This window comes from Pteronotus mesoamericanus, unplaced genomic scaffold (genome assembly GCF_021234165.1).
Source record: "Pteronotus mesoamericanus isolate MK-2021 breed Mesoamerican mustached bat unplaced genomic scaffold, CSHL_Meso_final contig_73, whole genome shotgun sequence".
NCBI lineage: Eukaryota > Metazoa > Chordata > Mammalia > Chiroptera > Mormoopidae > Pteronotus > Pteronotus mesoamericanus.
The window spans coordinates 13,259,213-13,283,137 of record NW_026555245.1 but is presented as its reverse complement, the minus strand read 5'-3'; the positions used below and the strand labels follow the sequence as shown (position 1 = coordinate 13,283,137).

The following is a 23,925-nucleotide window of genomic DNA, read 5'->3' as shown; positions in this document are numbered from 1 at the left end:
GTATTTTTAAAATATGAGTTCATTCCTAATATCCCTAAGTTTATGTTTCTAGTAACCAGCATGGTATGTTTAGAGGAAACCACAACAGAAAAAGGAATATCAACATATCCCTTCATGGGTAGATGTATTTAAAATAACGTGGCCCAATATTACAAGCTATTGTATCATATTGGCGCACAGGTCTCCAAACTTCAGATGGACTAGTTTAAACAAATTTGCAGAAACTCCAGGCCATCTGTGGCAGTTATAAACCCACTTACATTTCAACATTTGAAAGGAAGTTAAATCAATTTTAACACGAATTGATATTCATGAGAGTTGGGTTAGAGAAACCAAAATGTGACGTTGAGGTGACTGCCATGAAGCCTTTGAATCTGGCTTCCTGTCCCATTTGGGCAGAGATTCATCGGGGTTGAACACCCGCAGAGACCCCAGCTGGCAGCCATGCTCAGGGTGCCTGCACCGCTGGACAGGAACTGTGGGCAGGTCGCGCGGTTTACAGTGGCAGTCAATGAGGTCCTCCCATTGTTAATTAGAACTCCTGAGTTTTGTGCATATTTTGATTTAGGAAACTTACCTCTTTTATTAAAGACGCCACATGAAGAGCAGTGAGAGGAGTTTGCTCTGCTGGTTTGACAACCACAGTGTTTCCGCAGCTCAGGGCAGGCCCTATCTTCCAAATTAACATAACCAATGGGAAGTTCCACTAGAAAGCAATAGGTAACAATAAAGTCTTTGTATTGCTGAAAGTCACATTCACTGATCTAACTTCTACATTATACACTTCCTGTAGATGTTAAATAATAATTGTCATAGTTTTGTTTAATCATCTGGGGTATTCTAATTAAGTACATTGCTAAAAAGCAACTCATAAATGCTAAGAAGTTCCAAAGAAACTAGACACAGAAGAAGAGCACGAGGGAGTCACAACACATTATCAAGCACTGTTACATTAAGCTTTTTCTACCAGGAAAAAAGAGAAAGAGAAATCACTGTGTGGTTTGAAAGTCAAGCTTACTATTAAACATATTGTAAGTGATCTGTAAGTGTTTAAAAATGTGATTATTCCTCCCTCTCTGTATGTAGATCAATTATTGTAACTGTTTACACAATAATATTTAGTAGAATTTATTTTTAAGACAAAGACAAAGAAGTCTAGGGTGGGAAGGGTGAGAGCTTGGTTCAAATCTCAGCCCAACCACCAACAAGCCATGTGAATTTAGACAAGTTGCATGTTCTCTCTGCATGAGTTCATCATCTATAAGGGTTGATATAAGTCTTCTCTACCTCAGAAAGTTGTCCTGGGAATTCATACAGAAAGTGGGTCAAATATTTAACACAGGGACTAGTTCATCGTAATAGTAAATATTAGCTATTAATTGTATTTGAGATTGTGCAGTTTTTATGGACTTTATTTGAATTTTTGAATGAATAAGTCTCATTCAAAATATTGACATGTATACATTTCAATCTCCTTGAAGCAGAAGATAAGTCATTACTATTCTTTGTCTAAAACTTTAGGACATTTAATCATCTTTTTATTTGGCCTTTTGAATATGTTAGTTAAAGTGAAATCATTTAGCTAGTTTCCTATTTGTTAGGCTTAAAAGAATATCTTTATGATTTTGCTTAAAAATATTATCTTCTCCATGAAGAATTTGAAGTGTCAAAGACTGTAAGTGAGGATATTCCATACGTGCTCCAATAGCTTCTTCCATTTTAATTTTAAAAATTCACTCAGTATATGAAATGAGTGTGTAATACTGCTTTTTAAAAACAGAGAGTCTCAAAAAGAGTATATAATACAACATTTTAAAAACAACCATTGAGTAAAAGGTCAAGATTTTTTGATGCTGTAATATTGAAACACACTAAAAAATATACAGTATATAGGTAAGTTTCTGGACTGTCTAACTGATATCCAAGGAGTTCAGTCACAGGGAGATATAAGTTCAACAGTTACTACATTTGCTGCAAATTTAGCAAATATCTAAGCATCCATTTATGCTGGAGAAAACTTCATTACCAAATGAAATAAAATTAGAACTCATTTTCTTTTTAAGATCGAATGTCATATAGGAGACCAACTTACAGGAATGATTTGGCCACACACACCAATAGGCTCATGTTTTGTATAAGTAAAAAAGTTTCCATCTGGAAAAGAAATCACACAATCATTTATAGACAAATGAGATTGACATTCGTGAAATGTTAGTTTGGGGCTAATGTGAGACAAAGGTATAGACAACAATAACATAAAAAGAAGACATCTCCAACTATTTACAAAATACAAATTTGAGCCCTCAGATAATAATTTGAAATGAGAGGAACCATAAAACTGAATTAGGCCAAAGCTAAAATGCAAAAATGGAAAAGACCTGAAAGATATTTAATTAGCTCACCATATAGGAGGACTGTTTTCTAAATCATCCTTATTCTCAAAGTTTCCTTTCTTTCATGAGAAAGGAAAGGAAAAGGTATGTGACTAAGAAAAGAACAGTTTAAGTTCTGTTTCTGGAAGTACTAAGTCCTACCAGTAACAATGGAATTTTTTTACTTATTTTCTTTTTTAGAGACGGAGGAAGGGAGGGAGAAAGAGAGAGAGAAAAACATCCATGTGTGAGAGATACATCTATTGGTTGCCTCTAGCATGTCTCTTACTAGGGAACCTGGGCTGTAACCCAGGCATGTGCCCTGGCTAGGAATTGAACCTGCCACCTTTAGTTTGCAGGCCAGCACTCAGACCCCTGAGCCACACCACTCAGGGTGGAGTTTTTTTAAGTAATAAAATTTAAACAATGGTAAAATTGAAAAGGAGCAGAATTACAAATACATCTTCTTACAAACATTAAATCTGTCCTACTGGCTTGTTCCAAAATCTTTTTGTTTGTTTGTTTGCTTGCCTACCAAACTATAAAAACAAACTCTCTTAATCCATGAAGAAAATGCCTGAAGTAAAAGGCATTTCTTTTCAGTCTGGATTTGATTGATTCATATGCGTCAAAATTTGATGTGGGCATCCCAAGGTTACACTGTGTTTTGTGTTCTCTGTTCTAGTTCCCACAAAAGTTTCTTGGTTATCATAGCAAGAAGCCTCCTTATCAAAATCTATTGGTACTTTAAATGGCCTCTGCCCGTTTGTCAAAGGTTTAAGTAAGAGTTTCTAAAATAGCCACGTTTCTTGGCATTACCATGGTCTCACTCTCCCCTTCCCACTTCCTGGCTCTCACTCCCAACCTGCGGATGCTCTAATAGCATCGTCAATGCCCACCAGGACCAGGCCTGGGGTGCTGTATTCCTACAGCCAGGAAGTTCGTATGAATAAAATTATACTCACAAAGTGTTCCAGAATGATATTTCTAAAATATTTTTACCCCATTATATGCATGCTCTGCTAAAACACTAAAACACAAAATAATTACTCACTCATACAAATTCTTAAATAAGGCTGTAAACTCAGTCGCATTTTGCTTTGGAGTTACTTAAAACAACCAACATGGTATTGGTTTATTATAATTAATCTGATGTAACTATACTGAGTTAGACCAGGCACAGATGACCGTAACTGGCTCACACCAGAACAGGCAAAGTAGCTTAAACAATTACAACTTAAAAAGGGTATAAATGCCACTATTGAAACAAAACCCACATAAATAATCTCAGAGGCCAGCTTTGAAAAGTTTGGGCTCTTAGAAATTGCGTTAAGTCAGTAAATCAAGCATAAGAATGTTCTCACTTTAATATTTTCTAAAATATTGATAGTGTTATCTTCTGCACAATTATGCTGACACAATTTTAAAAGCTGGCTGTGAATCTTAGCTGAACTTTCACATTCAGAACTGCATTGTCTCAAAGTCAAGAAGAAACTAATTTTGCCTTATTTGGTTGATATCTTGAAAAGAGAGTGTTTGGAATCATTCAGCTCTACAGCAATCTCCTCACTGCTACCCCCACCCCAGTGGCTTCTCAAAGCTACTCACCGGTAGGTATTGTGCGACCCTGGATCTTGTCAGCCCACCCTGCACAGTAGCGTAATGTCTTTAAGCAGCCTCCTAAATCCATCAGATATGCATTGGAAAATAATTTTCCAGCATTCATTGACTCCATTGTCTGAAAAAGAAATCAAACCTCAAATCTAGACTTCTGTAAATTTTTAGATTAAATATATATGAGGTTTGCCCAGAAAAGCTCAAACCATTGTTACTATAAGGATAACAGTTTGGGCGACATTGATGTAACGTGGCAGCCAAGGAGAGTGGACTGGAATGTGCAAGTGTGAACAATGATGACTTCACTGTGCTAATCATTGGGGGTGGTAGATGCCATTGAATGGACATGTGTCCTGTGTAGCCATCACATTCAAAATGACTGAGCAAGTAGAGCAATGAATCTACATCAAATTTTGCAAAGCTTGAATAATTCTCTGTGACCATTTCTATTTGGATGACTCAGAAGGCTGCAGCTGTGGGCAACTGGCGATTGGCAGCTTGCATCAGTCAGCTCATGCATCAGGTCTCATGCAGAGTTTTGTTCTGTTTTGTTTTGTTTTGGTAAAACATCAATTTACCCAGGTGACTCAGCCTCCTTACAGCTCAGGTTTGGTACCCTGTGACTTCTGGCTTTTCCCAAAACTAAAATTACCTTTGAAAGGGAAGAGATTTCAGGCTGTCAATGAGATTCAGAAAAACACAATGGGACAGCTGATGGTGACTGGGAGAACTGTGTGAGGTCCCAAGGTGCCTACTTTGAAGAGGACTGGGGCATCATTGTCCTGTGTACAATGTTTCTTGTATCCTGTATCTTCTTTAATAAATGTTTCTATTTTTCATATTACATGGCTGGATAACTTCTAGACAGACCTCGTATAGTTAATATTTTGAATAATGATGAGCTAGAAAATTTTGGAAATAGAAGTCATCTTGTCTAACCTCCTCTTCTTAAAAAGGAAACTGAAAAAGGAGTTAAAATGACTTGCTTTGATTTGCTTAAGGTCATGTAGTAAGATCTGGATAGAAAGGTAAGATTCTGGTTTCTAAACCCTAGTGCTCCTTCTATCTCAGTCTGAGTGTCCTGCAAGTCATCAGCTTTCTAGGAGTTGGTTACAATTTGATATACGCACAGCTAGTGAGACGGGCACCTAATCTCCTTAAACAGTTCAGGGTTCCAGCAACATTTCTCTTATAAAATACAAATGTGGGTGACAATTTAGTGTCAGTGACTATTAATAATTCCTCAATAATCATCTTTAATTTTTGCATTCTATCTGGATAGAACCAATCAATTCACACAAAACTTAGTGAGCCCTGGATCTTTCATCCATCAGTTTCTTTAGCAGCATTTTAAATTATGAAACTCTCAGCTTTGCCACTGTTATCATAATTATTATTTGAATGGTCAGGCTGTGAAGTTCAACATTTTCTAGTCAATTGCCCTAGCCATTATAGGATGACCTTTCTCCTCTTTTTCTCCCTTTCTCAAGCAGAACTTTAATAAGCTCTTTGGAACCTAATATTCTCTGGGGCTGGAATGTACAGATAATAAGCTATTCAACCTGTTCCTCATCTGTTATACAATCTTCTGTCCCCGCTTTATACTGTATGGTTTCTCAATATTTAATCAAACATGATTTTTGTATGCCTGTTTTTTTCCCCCCTTAGGATTTTATGCTGACAAAGGTAGTCAATGCTCTATAATCCATAGATCAGATAAATAAGAGAAGCCAACATTTGGCAAACTCTTATTTTTTCCTACAAGATATTTTGGTCAATGTAGTTTTATTGTACATATCCTCCAATTCCATAGTTTTATATACTTTGAATGTAATAAATGATCTTTTGAGGAACTATAATTGTTAATGTTGATTTTTTAAATATGTAAGCCTCTTTGTTACTGTGAGTTTAAGATTCAAAACATACCATTTACTCTGAAACCTGATCTTGGCATTGGTTTGTGTTTAACTGGCTTCACTGTAATACCTGCTTGAGAATAAAGAAGGAAGTAATAATCTCCCCTATCCATTTTATATACTCACTCATCTAACTTCTAAATTTTTTTTAAAGCGGTATAAAAAATAATAATTTTTATAAAACATGAATAATTGAATTTTTTCTTTTATTCCATCTGTAAAAATAACATAATTTAATCAAGACCATTGTAAACATTCATTTAAGGAAGGGAAAAAGTGTCTATTTATTAACTGAATTGGAGGGCTAGATTACAGAAAAATAAAATTTATTTTAGAGAAATATTCTAGACACCTTTAAAAAACTCTGTGAGATTTCCTACTCAAACAAGTCAGTGGTCAAGTAAATTAGAGAAATCCAGTATATTACTCTAGGATATTCACACTGCATTTTACTTTGTTAATCATTCTGAGAAATTCCAGGGTAAAAGAAAGAAATTTGTTTAATTTGTTTTAACTAGGGGTTTATCACAGTTTAGGCTGTAGAGCCTTCTTTAGGGGTAGAAGTTATCATCCAGAACCAGTGCACAGATTATTCTTTAAGAATAAACTTAATGGTAATGTTCCTATATGAAAGTTGGTAGATAAAGTGTCTTTGATTTCTTTGTGGAGAGTATGTAATGATCAATGCAATCTAGACAACTTGCAATCCAAACAATGAATGTTTTCTAGAGATCTCACTCTTGCCCAGTTTGGTAAATACTTACTGCCAACAGCAGACGATCTCTTTCAATTAGATCAGCCAACTTGTATAGCAGCCGTCCCCTCTCTGAAGCATCCATAGTACGCCAGGGAGAGCCAATCTGAAAAGCCTGTCGTGCCGCCTTCACCGCTTTGTTAACATCCTCCTGTAAGTCAAAAGCAATTTAATTCAGTAGGTTAAACATATTAATAAATCCAGTGGCAATGAAAAATAGACTAAAGCACCTCATAAGCAGGCACTGTGTCTTCATCAGCTCAAAGTCTAGAGCATTGTATCAAAGCAACTCCTGTGCACTGGAATTGCATCTACAGCCTGATCTTTGGAAAGATAAGTTTCCCACATGTAGTACATGCTTGATTTTCTAGGATATAAACATTATAATATTTTAAGAGCTGCTATCATTTGAGTCCTTGTCGAAGGTCAAGTAAGGTTTTAATTACTTCACACATACTAACTCATTTCATTCTCAATAATTTTGAGATAAATATGCCCCCCATTTTACAGATGAAGAAACTGAAACAAAGAGAGAAAGGATATTTGTTCAAGATCAGTAGCTCAGCATGGAGCCTGTCTGATCGCCGAGCATTTGCTCTTTGCCACTGCATTGGTGACTCGAGCTCCAGGGAAAGCCCAGTGTCTAAAAGGGTGCCTATCTTCTTTAACCTCTGCTGACTCTGTGGCCTGCTCACTCTCTCATGAAGAACCTATTGAAGGGTGAATAAGAACTTGGTTTTGCCGTAGAAGAGGAAACCTTATAAACATGTTGTCCATTCCTTTTGTGGAGTGGAAAAAAGGCATACAGCTAAACAGGCAGTGAAACTGGCAGAGAGAAGGGTCTGTATATACAACCTCTCATTTCCCAGCTGGGTACAAAAAGATTCTTTTCAATCCCTGACTAGGTAAAGAGGTCAAGTTTTTCTTTTCAACAAGGTATTGCTTAAAATTGCACTACTTCAAGTAAAAGCCAAATCGTCAAGTAATGCCACACTCAGTCCAGCCTCCATGCCTTTATCATGTTACCTTCCCTCTCGCTCTTCTATGAACTGGGTTTAATATTCCTGTTCTTTGGTAGTCCACCTCAGTTACATGCTTTTCCATGACTACTCCATTCCCTACAGGTTCCGGGTCAGACCTCTTCTGAGCTACAGAATATAAATACTACAAAAATCACCACCTCTGCCATTACTACATCTGGTGTTTGTTGTGTTTTGGTTTTACCCCCTCAAATCAGTTGTAAACACCTTAGAAGCATAAAAAAAAATTTTTCCTATAGAACTGGCCACTTACAGGACCTACATAAGCTCCACAAGCATGACTACATTACAAGCCAGTTGGTTGCAACTTTCTGCAAGAATATAATTTCCTATGAAAATCTGAGTGGAAAAATTATTCTACATTTTCTAAGTTGCCCACAATTAAACTAAACTCTGTTCAAGGATGACATCACCTCCTTGGAAAGCATGGACTTCAAATAAATATCTGCTACCTTAGGCTATATTCAATAAAGAAACCCTAAACTTACAAGTCTGCAAATTACAGTGCAAACAAATAAACATTTTTACAGTATTTATCACCATGCTAAGATGATATGGGGTGAGAGAGAAATTGTAGAAGTATAATCTGGTCTGAATAAATGATGATATTTATAAACTACAAGCAAACATTCTTTCACTATAATACATCATAGGGTTGTATATCTCACTGCCTAACCTGAGAGAATGATGGTTATATACAATAAAATGCATACGTTACTACTTGCCCTTCCTGAGAAACATACATACAATCATACTTTGGGCATTCAGTTAATCACAATGATTGCTTATATCTGGACATTTTTTTATGCCATGGATTCTAACCTTTTCCAAGTTATATTTGGAGAGCACTGTTGGAAAATAAAAAAGCAAACCACAAGAACCTGAAATTGCCAGCATGATATGTGGATACCATAGCTTATAAAATACATGCGGTGATGTGTTTAAACAGGTCTCTGTGACACCGCATTCATTTGAATCCTTCTGTTCAGTGTTCTGCCATCGTCCTTAGACAAAGATGGCTTATCATAGGTATCTTGGGCTCTGGAAAAACTTGCTTCAAGACAGGTAACTCCACCATATGGAAAATATCTCCCTGGATAATGCTGCTATAAATAAAGATGTTCTTTTGGTCATGTCCTTTGAATCATGCTTTTACTTTTCTTGCATCTTATATTCTATCTTGTAGGCACAGAAATAGAGAAATGATAGTTACTATATAGCTTTGAACCAAGAAACATTAGCTATGTGATCTTTGAGTTACCCAACCACCCACCCACCCATCCATCCATCCATCCATCCAATCCTCTAAAGATCTGCTAAATTCTCTGTTCTGTGGCATTCTTATCATCAGGTTGCTAATAATAAAATACTGATGTAAAGAGACTGCTGTTTTGAAAATTCCAATAGAATGAGAGAAACATACAACAAAAGAAGCACTCCAATATATTGTAAAATGTAAAAAAAAAAGATTCTGAAGTGCAATATATTGTGATGTGATGTCTCTAAGCTTCATTTTTCTTATTTTTCTATGAGGCTATGTTACCTCATAGAGTTGTCTTGAAGATTAAATACTGTAACACTTGAAACATATTTTCTATGTGACAGACATTACATTAAGGGTTCATTATAAGGCAGCAATTGCTATTGTAGTTGTAGCCATCAAGACAAACTTAAAATAACTCTCAGCAGTTCTAATCCTTCAGTTTTCATGGCCCTATATTATTTTAGGTCATTGTTATCTCTTATTGTTGCCAGCCTTCCCAGCTTCGTTCATTCTTTTCTCCCCGCTAAACTGTCTTGCCTATTTCTGGCAGGCTAATTTTCTGCAAATATTTTTATTTTACTACTTTCCTTTTCACATATTTGCAACTGCCCCCTTCTTGCCTACAGCCCTAAGGCCAAACTCCTCTTTCTGATATTCAAGGCCCAACATTTTGGGTCCCTCCTCACTTCAGCCTGTGTTCACATTTTTTCTACTCTATCTGGCACAACTCCTCACCTTTGCTTTCATAATTCTCCTTGCCTAGTATGTTCTACCAGCACACATCTTTTACTTTCAAAGTCCTATATCTTCTTTACAACCCAGCTGAAATATCATAACCTTCCTCAATCCTTACCAGACTAATCCAGCTTAATAATAGCTACTAGTTAAGAGCCTTCTAAGCTTTAAGCACTAAGCTAAACTTTTTATAAGCTCACAATTACTACTATAGTTAAGCACCGTGAACCTTGTTTTACAAGGCATGAAATACAGCATGAACCCATTAACCAAAATTTGATCCTCTCACTCCAAAGGCCAGTTTTATAGCTCTGCAAGACTATGCTGATAATGATCTCCTTTGCAATAAATATATATATACATTGCTATCTGTATTATAAGCTATAACATTTCCTACTGTTCCATGCCCACAATTGGCAGTTATTAAATATTTAATAATTAGTTACCTATTTTATAAATGCATCATGTTACATTAATTTTTATAAGGATGCTCCTTATATGAATAATTTGCTTATATTTAAATAATAAATCATTTTAATTGATTTAATTATATAACAAAACTTTTACATTAATCAAAACTATTAGGTATAAGGTCTTCTTTTTTTAATGCCAGTACTAGCATTTCTTGGATTTTTATTCTCAGGCAAACATTTTCCAAGGTCATAATTTTTTAATTAACCAGAACACAATTTGGTACATTAAATCAGATTTGCCACCACCCACCAATAACACTTTTGCTGCTTAGGGTTTAAAATGTTCTTGTTTTGAAGTAAGGGACCAAAGCTGACTGTGCAAAGATAACTCAAATGATAATAAAATATCAAATGCCTTTTAAGGATAGTTGCAGAAGGATTAAACTCGTCTATCATTTTCAGACTAAACATTTCCATATTAAATTCATTCAGATTTGGAGAAAAGAATTATTAGATCAGTTTCACTTTTACACCTGTCATAGCACTTATTTTAATGAACTTTCACTTTTATCCCCAGCAATTATTTGTTACATCATGCTTTAGTATTAAAAGTAGTTTTCAGAATTAGTCAATATATCCTAAAAGAACCACTGAAGTGAAAAGAAAACAATTCTCACACACATCCGTGCTTTGCTTTGTGACCTCCATTTGTCCTTGCCCCTCCTCCTTTCTTTATAATACCATTGAAAGGCAGTACATAGCCCATTGTTAGTTTCAGTCTACTCATCAATTAAATGCTTAAAACCTCTTGGCTCATCATCTAAAGAATCACTTCCACCTAACCAACAATACAAAGATGCAAGGAAAATAAGACCAGCAACACTGAAAGAAAAAGAAACCAACTGGAGACAAGAGGGAAGGAGGGAAGTGGGGTGGGGAAAAGGAAGGGAAGGGGAAAGTCAAGGAACATATAGCAAGGACTCATGGAGAAAACCAGAGGGGAAGAGCTGAGGGAGGGAGGGTAGGAGGGGGCAGGGGAAAGTGGTGGGGGGAAGGAAGAGACAAATGTATTTGAAAAAATAAATAAATTTTTTAAAAAAGAAAAAAATAACAATAAAGGATGCAAATGTTAAAAAAAAAATCAGTTCCAGAATATTATGTTTACTCTGACTATGTAATTTAGTAGATTTCTACCTTTTGCTAAGCAATGTTAGAAGTTACTACTTTTTTTGTTACCAAAATTGTAAAAGCAGAATAATTACTTAAAATCAAATGCTAGTAGATCATTCCAAACAAGAGTATGATGACAAGAGTGCTGGATTTTAGGCAGTTGTCAACCATGAGCATTTTATATCATAAAGAATTTAACTTGAGTGTCAAGTATCAGCCAACGTGATTAGTATTATGACCTGACTTGAAGCTTTGCTGGATGTGAATGAGTGTCCTTGATCAACACTTGTGTAGATTTTCTGCTCTCCTCTATGAGAAGGAGTAATCATCAATAAACACAAAGCAAGTAAATGACAAATACTTTGAAAGCTTTAGGCGTGATCATCAGCTCACCCTCACTGCACTTGAGGAAGAAAGTAAATCCCACCAACAATGCCAAGAAGACCTCAGATTGCCTGACAAGATTTCTACTGGAACTCCAGGCTCAGATTTCTTTCACTGGTTGAAACTAAACCCGAAAGCCAGTGAGTGGCAAAGTGAGATGTCCAGACCGAGGCATTTTTTTCTTTTGTTACTTGCCAACTGCAAACAGGTCTGCAGTCTCTCTCCTGAGTAGCATTTGTACCTAGAGAAGGATTTGTAGGGAGAGGAGTAGGCAGCTGCAAGGGATTCACTTGTGCCCTTACCTTCACCTTTCTGTTTTTTCCACCTCCCCCAGGGTTGACAGAGCCACTCAAGCAACTAGACAGTCATCTGAGGTAATGCAGTGCTCTGCACCCCTCTAGACGTCGCTGATAACAACTATTCCTCTTGATTGAATGTGAAGAAATTTTTTTTTTTTTAAATTTCTAGGAATGGCTCACAGGACATAGACTTCTGGGTCTGCTAGAACACATTCCCGGTGTCATTAGTATTTTTCTGCTTGAGGATGGTCTTACAACATTTCTTAGGTGCAAAGTGACTATCACAGCAAAGTCTCCAATCATCCACTTTCTTGCCTGTCAATGAACATGACCCTTATTAAATGTTAACACCTGGAAGGAGATGCAAATTGTGGTTTAAAACCTTAGATCAGGTTCTTAAAGTATATTCTCCCAACCTTACCCCAACCAGCAACATCAGCATCACCAGAAAAATTGTTAGAAATATAAATTCTTAGGTCCCATTCTAGAATGATTGAACCAAACACCCGGGGTGGGTGGAGCCCTGCAAGCTCTCCATTTTACCCAAAAAGAAACAGTAGCTCAAACAAGATATATACAAATGTGGAACTTCTGATGTCTTACTACAGATGATGACTGAAACAAGGTCCTGAGGACTGCCCCACGACTGTGGCACAGACACAGTGACCAGCATGCAATGTTTGGGGGACCATGCTGAACACGATGAAATTGGATATGTTGAGGGAGAACAGGGGCGGGCTGTGATGGAAGCCAGAAACAAGGGTTTCAACTTTTCCCCAGAGGCAGTGAGAAGCCCTTGAAGAATTTATGCAGGAATGAATTCCAAAAGCAGGTGACACGTGTCTCCATTCTATTCTGCTTCTGCTTCTTAAACTGTTGATGTCTCTGTCTAAACTCTGCACTCTTGCCCCTAAAGGTGTGGGTCTTAATTGTACTGATAATACTGCAACGTGTATTCAGGGCCCTCCTTCCTAAACCCAGAAGAGCCCCTCAGGTCTATTACTACCTTGGAATAGCTCTTCAAGGTTTAATAGCTCTGCAAGGTATGAGATTAGTGATCTCATTGATTAGGGAGGAGGAAATGAAAGAATGAAGACTTGACAGGAACATGAGATCCTATACTGATTGAACTGAACATAGTGTCATGAATGGTATTATTCTAGGGTTTTGCTGACTTCATCTTCCAGTAGTCTTTTCATGCAAAAAATAAAAAAATAAAAAAATTTGCTTCTTCATATCTTACATGACAGAGACTTAAAGCTTGACAACTCAAGACCAGAAAATCATTTCGAATTAGTCTGTGAACACGTACACTTTTTAAGGTATGTATTCAGATAAAAATTCTGAAGGCTTTTACTCTCCTCATTCCTCAGGCTATTTAAATTGTCCTATCTCACTTTTATAATAATTACAAGGTAAGGCAGTAGCCCTGCCAGTCACAAGTTCTGGAGCAAAGGACAGCATTTAAATGCTGATTTCATTATTTATTAGCAATGTCACCTTGAGTAAATTACTCCACCTTTATATTCTGCTATTATGTTATCATTTGTAAAAGTGGCTAAAAGGAGAACCTTCCCAACAGGGTGATTTTGAGTAGTAAATTAAAACAACATTTAGAATTCTTTTTTTAATCACAAAATAAAAGTTGGTATCTGTTGTTAGTATTATTAGTGAGAGAATAACACTTTAAATTTGTGATTCAATTAAATTTACTTTAAAATTCAATATTAAAGATACTAATAAATATTAATTTAATAATTTAATAAAATAACTTAGAAATATATTGTTCTAAAAGTCCTTTATGAAGTATTCTTTTAGTTTCATTGTACAACTTTAAAAAACGAATAATTTTATATGAATAAAAAATTTATTTGCTTTTACATATATGATCATTCACTTCATATACAGTCTATTGGTACAATAAACCTAGAGACTATTTCAATTAAAAAACAAGTAAGAAAAAATAATATGACAAAAAAAATCACCACAACACCCAAAGGATAGATAGGCTCACCATCATTACCTGCCTACTGAGTACCCTTTATGTACTGAGAAAATTTCCCAGGCAGCCCCAGAAACCATATTTTCTTGACATATCTACTTGAACTTGGAACAGGGTGGCTCAGAATAGTGAGAAACAAGCAAAAAATCTGGCATGAAATGTAACTAGTGTTAGGAAACTCACTTTATCTCCTTCTTCTACCTCGCAGAGCTTCTCCTCGGTCGCAGGATTAAAGACAGGAAATTTCTTGCCACTCACTGAATTATGCCATTCATTGTTTATGAATATCTGCAGAGAGGGAGAGAAAGTAGGAAAATAAACACTTAAGTATGCAGCAAATTTGAGAAACTTCTTATAAAAATTAAACTAAAACATTGCAGAATGCTTAAGTGAGCCCAATGTTTCAAACTTACTTATGAACAACCCTCTACCCCCAAGAATTTTTTGTCTGTTTAAGACATTTGACACATGCACACACAAAAATAAATAATACTTTTAAATTACACTAAGGTAGAGGTTGTTTCAATACTGTAAAATACAGACTGGGGAAAACAATGTAGAAAAAGGTGTTTTTATTTGAAATAATTATGAATTTGAGGCAAGAGTAGAGGCTTTGGTGGGCTTGTTCTTTACAAATCATTGTCTCTGTTTTTCACTTCAGATTCTGAAAATGCTCAGCTTGGGCTACTGATGATTTATTGTCCTAAGTGACTATTTTCTGACCCTTTACTTACTGTTTTAAAGGTAGTTTGTGCAAGGAAGGGGGTTAAACAAATTTTGCTTGGAAAAAATTTGCATGTCATTTTTCTCACTGACTTTTCAAAGGCACAGTGGTTTAATTCTCTGTTTTAAAAGATTATCTAAAAATGTATTTGTCCACAGGTGAAATCAGGTACTAGATTTCTCAATGGTATCTATGAGAAAAAGACAGGCATCTAAAAAAGACCAAGGGGAACCTGACTGATGTGGTTCAGTTGGTTGGGTATCTTCCTGAAAGACAAAGGTTGCTTGTTTGATTCCCTGTCAGGGCACATGGCTAGGCTGTGAGTTCAGTCTCCCAGTCAGGACACGTGTGACAAGCAACGATCAATGTTTCCCTCTCACATCAATGTTCCTCTCCCTCTCCTTCTCCTTCCCTTCCCCTCCCTCAAATAAATAAATAAGTAAATAAATAAATAAATAACCAAGGGATCTAGAAAATATGGAATTTTGTTCTGTATACACAATAAAATAATAAAAATCTTTAAAAACATTCATATTTAAGTATAAAATATTTAAAATAACATATCATTTAAAAAGTTTAAGTTTCAACTGTTGCAGCTCTTTATTTGCATTTCATTATGGAGCCTACTAGAGTTTTAATATCTAATTTACCTTTTATAAAAGTAAAAATATTCGATGAAGCCCAATTCAGAAGTACTCCTTTAATGATAAATAAGTTATGTTCTGCTTTAGACAAAAGTTAGAATATCTTCTCTCTCCTCTCATTCCATTATTTCTTGTTACTCTCCTTTTTCTTATTTATTATTGAAATAAAAAAATAATTACAAGTGTTGAATGTTATGTAATGCAACTTTCTGTTAGATTTATTTTTATAACATGGACTAGTTTATTTAATTTTAAATCACAGATAGTCAATTATGTAGTTTTAAATGAAGAGTGACAAATGCACTGAATTTATAATAAACACTTTAATTCAGACACCTGTCCTAACTTGATATTTAGAGGTAAGCTGTTAAGAGTGCAACCCTGAGAGGAAATGTCTTCAAACATTGCCTTCCAAGATTTAAATATGTTGTTATACTAAATAAAAATTGCTTAGCTATTACAAATTTTTGAGTGACAGATGACAAAATTATATGTTTTCAATTTAATTAATTACATTTTGTATATTTGGGTAAAAACACTCTTTTAAGTTATCCTATGACTTTTCACTATCTTGGCTATTCTATTGTGCAATGTTTATAATAGAGCATAAAATCTTGTCAAATTAATAAAACGAAGATTATCAAGTATCACTGATAGTTTAAGAATATTTAGACAGCTCGTTCTCAAAAATACTTCCCTGGTCGTCTATACTTCTATTGTAAAAATTATTACATTTTTTAGAAAGTCATTTTTAAATGTTTGCTTTCCTTCCCAGTTTGCACATTCTATAAGATAAGGTAAAGACAGTGTTTCTGGTTTTTTGGTTCATACTTAATGTTCATTCAACACTCTCCCAGCCCTCAAGTGACTGTAACCTCAGTATTTTTGAATACATAACTTAAAATTGAATTGAAGATCCCATAATCCAGTAAGTACATATTACTAAGACCTATAATATTCTGCACATGGCTGCATTTTGATATTTGTGATTTGCTAAATAAATAAATAAATACACAAACAAGGGGAAGGAGAAGCCTTATTAGTCTGTTCACAGCAATATAATTATTCATAAGACAAAACAACAGCAATTTATGTATTTGGAGGAGTTGAAAAGAATTGTAGTGCTAGCCTAAAATTGACAGGAAGATGATGTGAGCGTGCATACACAAGGGGGAGGGAGTGCAAAGCAGTTCAGATGTATAGACTTGATGTACAAAGATACATATCAGGAAGTGCAGAAAAGATAGAGTATCGAGAAAGGTCTTGTTTCTCTGATAGGAAAATGGAATACAGATAAGGACCATAAAATTCCTAGTATTCTTCATGAAGAAAACATTAGTATCTTACTTCAATTTGAAGTAAAATAAGTTCAGATTAAAATACCAACTTGCCCAATGTCTTTTAGTGTGAATCAGCATTCTAGCTATCAAACACATATTTTATAGAATCCTGTAATTACTCTTAAAGAGTATTTTATTTTATGCATCTCTAGCCCTTACCTTTGTATTTTTCTCCCCAAGAGGTGCCTGGGAAACACCTTAATCTTTGTGGCCCAAACTCAGCTCACTGTCATCTCTAGCTTTATGCTGCCTTAAACTCAAACTAAAGCTCTAAAGCTTGCTCGTGCACATTTCCCTTTCTCTCTTTCCATCTCTCTCTCTCTTTCTCTCTCTCTCTCTCTCTCTCACACACACACACACACACACACACACTCACACTTTTCTTCTCTTGTTAATGGGAAATACAATTCCTAGTCATCCTTTTGTATGACTTCATTCTGTAGTATCATAAAGAACCTCTCCTTGTCCTCCCTGCGCCCACCTCTGCCTAACTGAAATTTAATTTTCACCATGACCGTAATCTTCATAAGTAAAATCAGCTCAGATTTTGTCCCCTATAATGTGCTCCTGTGTTATACTGTGCACCCACGTTTTTGGCCCAAGCTTTTAGAAAAAAAAATCTTTCATTTTAATTTTTTAATTTGATTATTTATTTATTTATTTATTTATATTTAGAAACAAAACTAATGGTCATAGTCCAGGGTATTATTTTGCATACAGATATCATTATTGTTTTCTGGAATTGGAGTTTTAATGCATAAGCATAAATAAAAGAATTAAGAAGCATTTATATAGATACAGAATTAGTACTACCCATGTATAATGCACATCCTTATTATTCCCTCAAAGATTTGGGCAAAAAGTATGCACTATACATGGCAAAATACGGTAGGTGTTTCCCATTCATAAATTTCTTAGCATGATAATAAGATGGTTTATGATCTGGCTTTTCCAAACTTTTGTCCTATTATTTCCTCAGTTTACCTTTGTTTCAACTTTATTCTACTGTCTCAATTGAGCATCAAGCCCTTCTGCTTGCACCTTCTATTCACGCTGCTCCTCAGGCTGGAGTTTTACCATTTTCTTCTGCTCATACCTCGAACTGTCCTTAAAATGTCATCAAATCAGGAAGATTTCACTAGTTGCACTAGTTTGATTTAACCTCTTTTTTCTACTTTCTAACATAGTATTTTAGTATCCTAGTATTAAATTACGTATTATGTTCTGCTTTGTATTAAAGTAAGAATCTATATGTAAGCTCACCTAATTCCAAACAAAAAAACTAAAGACATCATGATACTTGCCCTAGATTTTTTTAGCCAGTCTTGCAAAACTCACAATAGATTCATTCACAGATTTCTAATTCTCCCTTCCTTCTTCTCTTAAGAATCTATTTTCTCTTTAGATTTTATAGCTCTTAAACTAAGAGAGCTTTCCCTGGCTGGTATGGCTCAGTGGATTGAGTGCCAGCCTGTGAACCAAAGGGTGACCAGTTTGATTCCCAGTCAGGGCACATGCCTGGGTTGCGGGCCAGATCTCCACCAGAGGCAACTGACCTTTGCACCTCTCACACTTGGATGTTTCTCTCCTCTCTTTCTCCCTCCCTTCCTCTTTCTCTAAAAATAAATAAATAAAATGTAAAGAAAGAAAAATAAGCTAAGAGAGCTCAAGTCTCACCCTGTCAGAGATATACCGTGAATTCCACCCTTCTACATAAAATTTCACCAAAAATTGAATAAAAACAAGATATAGAATTGATCATATTCTGTCACTGTGGAGTGAGAACTTTAATATCATAACATGTGGCCCCAAATTTGGAATATTTGCAGCTTGAGCTCCAAAACTGCTTACAGAGCATAACTTTGCCCTTTAGGGCTCTGGAACTGCCTGCAGAGCCAGATCGTTCCTCCCCCCTCACACTCCCCCTACCCCTGCACTGATTGTACTACTTGAAAAATTGAATTCTTTGCTTCTTTGTTAAATAATACTCCCTGTACTGTAACTGTGTGATCAAAGACAGCATTTTACTTCTATAGGCCTGGGCTAAAACCAGGACTTGATAAATGCTTAATCATGTATTACCCATTGTTCTCACCTAACAACTTCACTTGTTGCATCACTGAGTCAGCCAACCATTGAATGCCCAGTTGCTCCCACCAATCCAAAAACACATAATGTAAGTTTATGATCTCGTTTGCCCCAGCAACGCATCTCTTTGATCGTCAGCTCCGTGCAACCTTTGCCTTTGTAAACCCTGCCCTTTCCCCTCCATTTTGGAACATATTCTCAGTTCATACTGAGGATTTATGTTTCCCAGTTTGCACACTGTTAACTGAAAGTTTCTTTAAAAAGATATCTCTAGATTTTTGTTTACAGGTGAAACTTTGCAGTTCTTACTCGAGTCCTCCCAGGTCTGTGATAATTTGAAGTCTGAAGTTTTCAATAACGTATACTTGATGTATTACAGTTCATTTTACTCCCTTTATATAATCTCTTTTGGTGAGAAAGAACCATTGCAATAAGTATTTACCACCTAGTTTCATGACCAGACTCTTGTCTAAGCTGTATATAAAACTCCCCTTTCAAATTAAAGTCGGTGAATGTTTTGTAAATAAGCAGTAACCTAAAGTAGGAATACAAGTTTACCTGACAGTCTTCAGGCAGTTGATAAGATCAGCCAGAGATGATCCAAAATAACTAGCAACTGTTCTGTATTATTCAGTTTTAACTTTTTTATATAGGAGAACACTGTGAACTCAACTTTTGTTTGAATTTGTGTTTATATTCACATAATCCAAATGGTCGCTTTTTTATCAGAAAAATGTTTACCAGATAATGAGTAAACAGGTTTCATTATTTGGAAGGGACTGTGGGAAATGAGAAATGAGTGTGCCCCAACCTCTTCTCTCAGGGAGTTTATAATCTAAGAAGAGAGTATATTTATTATATCAAGATCAGCCAGTAAAGCATTGAAGGTTGTAAAGTAAAATTACTAACAAGTGCTTTAGTGAATAAATTACAGAGCAGAACTCGGGGAAGAGAAGGGTGTGGGCTGGAAGGATAGAATTGGATTGGTGGAAGAAAGGGAAACCGGGAGTACGGGGAGGGAACGGCGTTGGGGCATTTGTAGCACAGTGAAGACATCAGCCCGGAATAGGGCATTCCAGTGCAAAAGAGTCATTGGTAAATTCTGATAATGAAGATGAAGCCAGTTTGTGGTGGATCTTGATCCCCAGAATGAGAAACATTATAACACTGTACTCTAATAAAACTTATGTGAATGTGGCATTGTTAGGTAAAATAAGCATCTCTTTAACATTTGATCTGATAACCCAGTAGCTACTAAGTGACTAATGGGTAGGGAGTGTGTAGGGTGTAGGGAAACTAGACAAAGGAATGATTTGCAATCTGGGTGGGACAGAGCAGGACAGCTACTCAGAAGGGCACAAAATTTGAAACATATAAATTGTTTACTTCTGTAATTTCCCATTTAATATTTTTGGAGCAGTTGACCAAGGGTAACTGAAACTTCAAAAAGCAAAACCATGGATAAGGGAAAGCTACTGGATATGAACAACTATAGGCTAACAAATGTTTATTATAATAATTAGGAAATACATTAGGCCTGTTGAAATGTTCTATCATTTCCCTCCCTTTATTCATTCTACATTTGCTGATTGCCTTTAGTAAGTTCAGAGGAAATGGGATCAGGCTATGAAAGTAAATAAAAATATATTCTTTGGTCCTATTTAACCATTATATTAGCGATGTTCTAATTATAAATTTTGGGCCCAGGATAATTTTGAATAATGTATATAAATACAGTAGACCTCAATGTAAAGTTCACATTATTGATGGGAAATTATAGATGTCTATGCATCCTCTTGGACTTGGAGAGCTTCTTATATGGGGAAACAATCAATGGCAATATTAAGGCAACTTAAAAATTGATTTTACACTTTAAATTTTTGATGTCAGACTTTAAGGGATGCATAATATGACCTTTGATTTTTTTTTTTAAGAAAGTGGCTGTTTCCTACATGCATTTTAGTTTCTAGGTCATTTTTTAAAAGCTTTTCCAAGTAAAAGTTGTTATGTCTTAATGTGTTTGGTATAAAGCCATAATTCAAAATTAATAAGCCTTTTTCTCAAAATATTTTTGGTTTGGATCAAACTAAATTTGAATAGTAGGCAAAATAAAACCTATTAGCCTTAGCTGTTGATGTAAGATTTTAAAAACTGTTGGCTTAAAGGGGAGAGAGCCCCTGATTCCCTCTAACAGATAATCAGGGTGCCCTATATTCAAATTATCCACATTATCTCTGGGTTTTTTTTCATTGATTTTATTGAGGTGACATCGGTTAATACAATTCTATAGGTTTTCAGTGTGCAATTCTATAATACATCATCTGTCGATTGTACTGTGTGTTCACCATCCCAAGCCTCCTTCCATCACCATTTATGCCCCCACACCCTTTTCCCTCTAGCAATCACCATAGTGTTGTCTATGGTTATGAGGGTTTTTTCCCCTTAATCCCTGTACCATTTTCACCCAGCCCCACAAGTCACAGTATCTTTGAATGTAGGGGGCTTGAACTGGGCCAGTGGCTCTGGATCCTAAAGGGAAGCCAGTGCTTTCTTGGTGGCAGAGAAACGTAGCAGATCACATCTTAGATACACAAAGTACTTTTTTTTTTTTTTTTTAATGATATGCCAACGGTGAGAAAGGCGATGTGATTCCTCTATTTACGTCACCTGTGTGAATTTCCAAACCTGAGAGCCCTGGCCGCAGCACGTCGAGTGACAGGCGTTGTTGTAAATGTATAGGAAGCGATGGGTGTTGTAAATGTGTAAACCTTTTCTCAGTTTTAGGAAGAGAAAAAAACCTTTGGAAGAGGTGCAGAAAAAACAAGGAACAGGTTGAATAAGAGACTGAACAGAAGTCAGGTGGGGATGATAAACATTTAAAAGAATCAAAGTTAGATCTCTAGCAACTACTTTCAACCCAAACTCCAAGGCAGCAAAGCAACATGTAGAGACTCAGAGTCAAAAAAAGAAAAATCTAAAAGGAAATTAAGGAGGAAATAACAGATGGGAGGAAAATATTTAACTGCGGTAAAAGAAGTGAAAACAAAATGAGAAGGTGACCAAAACAAAAGTACAATACAAAAGAGAAATACAGTTTTCCTTTCCTTTCTGTTTTATATTATAACCTGACTCCAATGACATGAGTGTGTGCTCTTTTGTTCTTGTTGTTTGAAAAACCTCTTCAGCCTTTTCAACTCAGGGAAAAAGAAAAGCATTTCTATTTTAAGCCACATATTCACTATGTCCTACGGATGACAACAACATTTGTCAACAATTTCTGTACATCATATGTACCCTGTATTAAAGAGGTACGACAGAGAGGCACCAGAAAATTCTGTATATATTTAATATTCAACAATACTAAGATCCTATAATACGATACTTACATGTAAGCCTTCTTCCTTCTGAAGAAAGCACAAAATGTAGAGCCTAACTGAGCTGTTTGTTATTTGTACTCTTTTGACTTCTAAGAAAGTAAAGAGAAAGCGGTGCAAACAGCAAGATAATGGGACCTAGGGTGGGAGGTGCAGTGATACGTCGGCACTCCTCGGTGTCAGAACTCATCAAACTCTGTACTCGTCTCACTTTGATGAGAAAAGAAATGTTTCAGGTCTCAGTGCTTGTTTGGGACTCAATTCACTTGTTAGAAATTATATGAGTCACGATGATGCCCCACTCGAGAGAATCTGTCATCGTCGGGTACTCATCGGTTTTGGCACTTGTTCCAAGTTCCAGAACAAATTAACAAGTACCGAGGTACCACTGTAGTTTGTTCAGGCAGTTTCAAGATCTGCGCCATTTGTGCAGGTTCCCAGCAAACAAATTTCCATGAACAATTCTGACATTACAATAAAGGTGTCAGATAGACATATTATAAGATTAAAAATATCAAATATTAGCAACACTTTACATCTCTTGTAATCAAGGTCTCTATTTGTGGGATCCTCTGATACATACACACATGTGTACCTTCACATACATACTCAGAATATATCATTGTGGTAAAATCAAGGTTTATGTAAATACCTTTCTAGTGTGCTTATTAGTAGTGGATTTTAATTAAATGTTGAATTATAAGGCAATATTTGCTCATGTTCTTTTGAACTTAGCTCAGTCTCTTGCCACTGATATCTGGTACACGTGTAATGGATCTGGTCACAATTACAATAGCATCATGTAAACCCAAACCACCACTGCCATCCCCCAAAACCAGATAATTGCTGTTTAGAGAAAACTGTATCCTCATTTTGCCAATACCTGTATTCTCATGAGATATCTTTTATGCTGATGTGTATTATATCAGCCCATAGATTACCCATGCCACCTCAGGAGATTTCTTTAACTTTGAGTTGTTCTTCAAGTGAGTTGCTACTTATACTCTTTAACAGGCTTTTTTTTTTTTCTTTCATTCAGCCCCCTCATCTGGAAAATAGTTAATAAGTTCATAAGGAAAAGTCCAGTTTAAAGGAATCTTTTGAACACTTGCAGTGCTGAGTCCTTCTGAAACGGGGATAATACCCTCTCTTAGGGTACATGTGACTTTCTTCAGTAGTTTTATTGAACAGATTTCTTGAAACCAGACAGGTGCCAGACTACAAAACAATTTGCCAGTGCCAGGACTGTATTCCTAAGAGATGAGCTAAAATATCGCATTCATGAACGTTTATCTCCCAGGAGCAAAATTAACAGTAAGTTCAGTCATTGGTTTGTGGCCATAATTCTTGTTGCACTCAGACACTTTTTGAAGGGGAAGATGCATGTTTCTGACCTGTGTGAGTGTAAGCTTCTGGCAGAAATAGGAAGTCAGTTCCCTAAGGAACTAGATGGTGGTCACAGCGGTAAGAGTTATAAGGTTGACCACAAACATTTAGACAGTGGTTGCTGGTCAACAGACCCCATTTGAATAGCGTCACCAAAACCTGAAAGTTTGTTAGAAATGCTGAATCTCATACCTCACCTCAGGCCTACAGAATCAACCTGCATTTCAACAAGATCCCTAAGCGATTCACTGGTACATTCAAATACAAGAAGTACTACTCCGGAGTAAATTCTCTTTATTGATCCACCTGTTCAGGGATCTAATGCCCAAATGTCCCTCTTCCTTCATCATCCAAGTTTCCGTTCTCTCAATCAGAGTAAAGAAAGCACTTGTTAGAGACAAGC

At 36.0% G+C, this 23,925-nt stretch overlaps 1 protein-coding gene across 2 annotated transcripts in view; it reads right to left on the bottom strand.

Annotated features, from left to right (window-relative positions):
- Positions 1 to 23,925, bottom strand: part of ALDH1A1 (aldehyde dehydrogenase 1 family member A1) — a 131,087-nt gene that overhangs the window by 22,853 nt on the left and 84,309 nt on the right. For both annotated transcript variants that reach the window (XM_054583020.1, XM_054583019.1), the window contains exons 3-7: positions 14,150 to 14,254; positions 6,670 to 6,810; positions 3,981 to 4,110; positions 2,093 to 2,154; positions 578 to 706 (exon numbers count right to left, since the gene is read on the bottom strand). In XM_054583020.1, the coding sequence (XP_054438995.1) occupies positions 578 to 706; positions 2,093 to 2,154; positions 3,981 to 4,110; positions 6,670 to 6,810; positions 14,150 to 14,254 (567 nt within the window). The remainder of the gene's footprint in view (positions 1 to 577; positions 707 to 2,092; positions 2,155 to 3,980; positions 4,111 to 6,669; positions 6,811 to 14,149; positions 14,255 to 23,925) is intronic.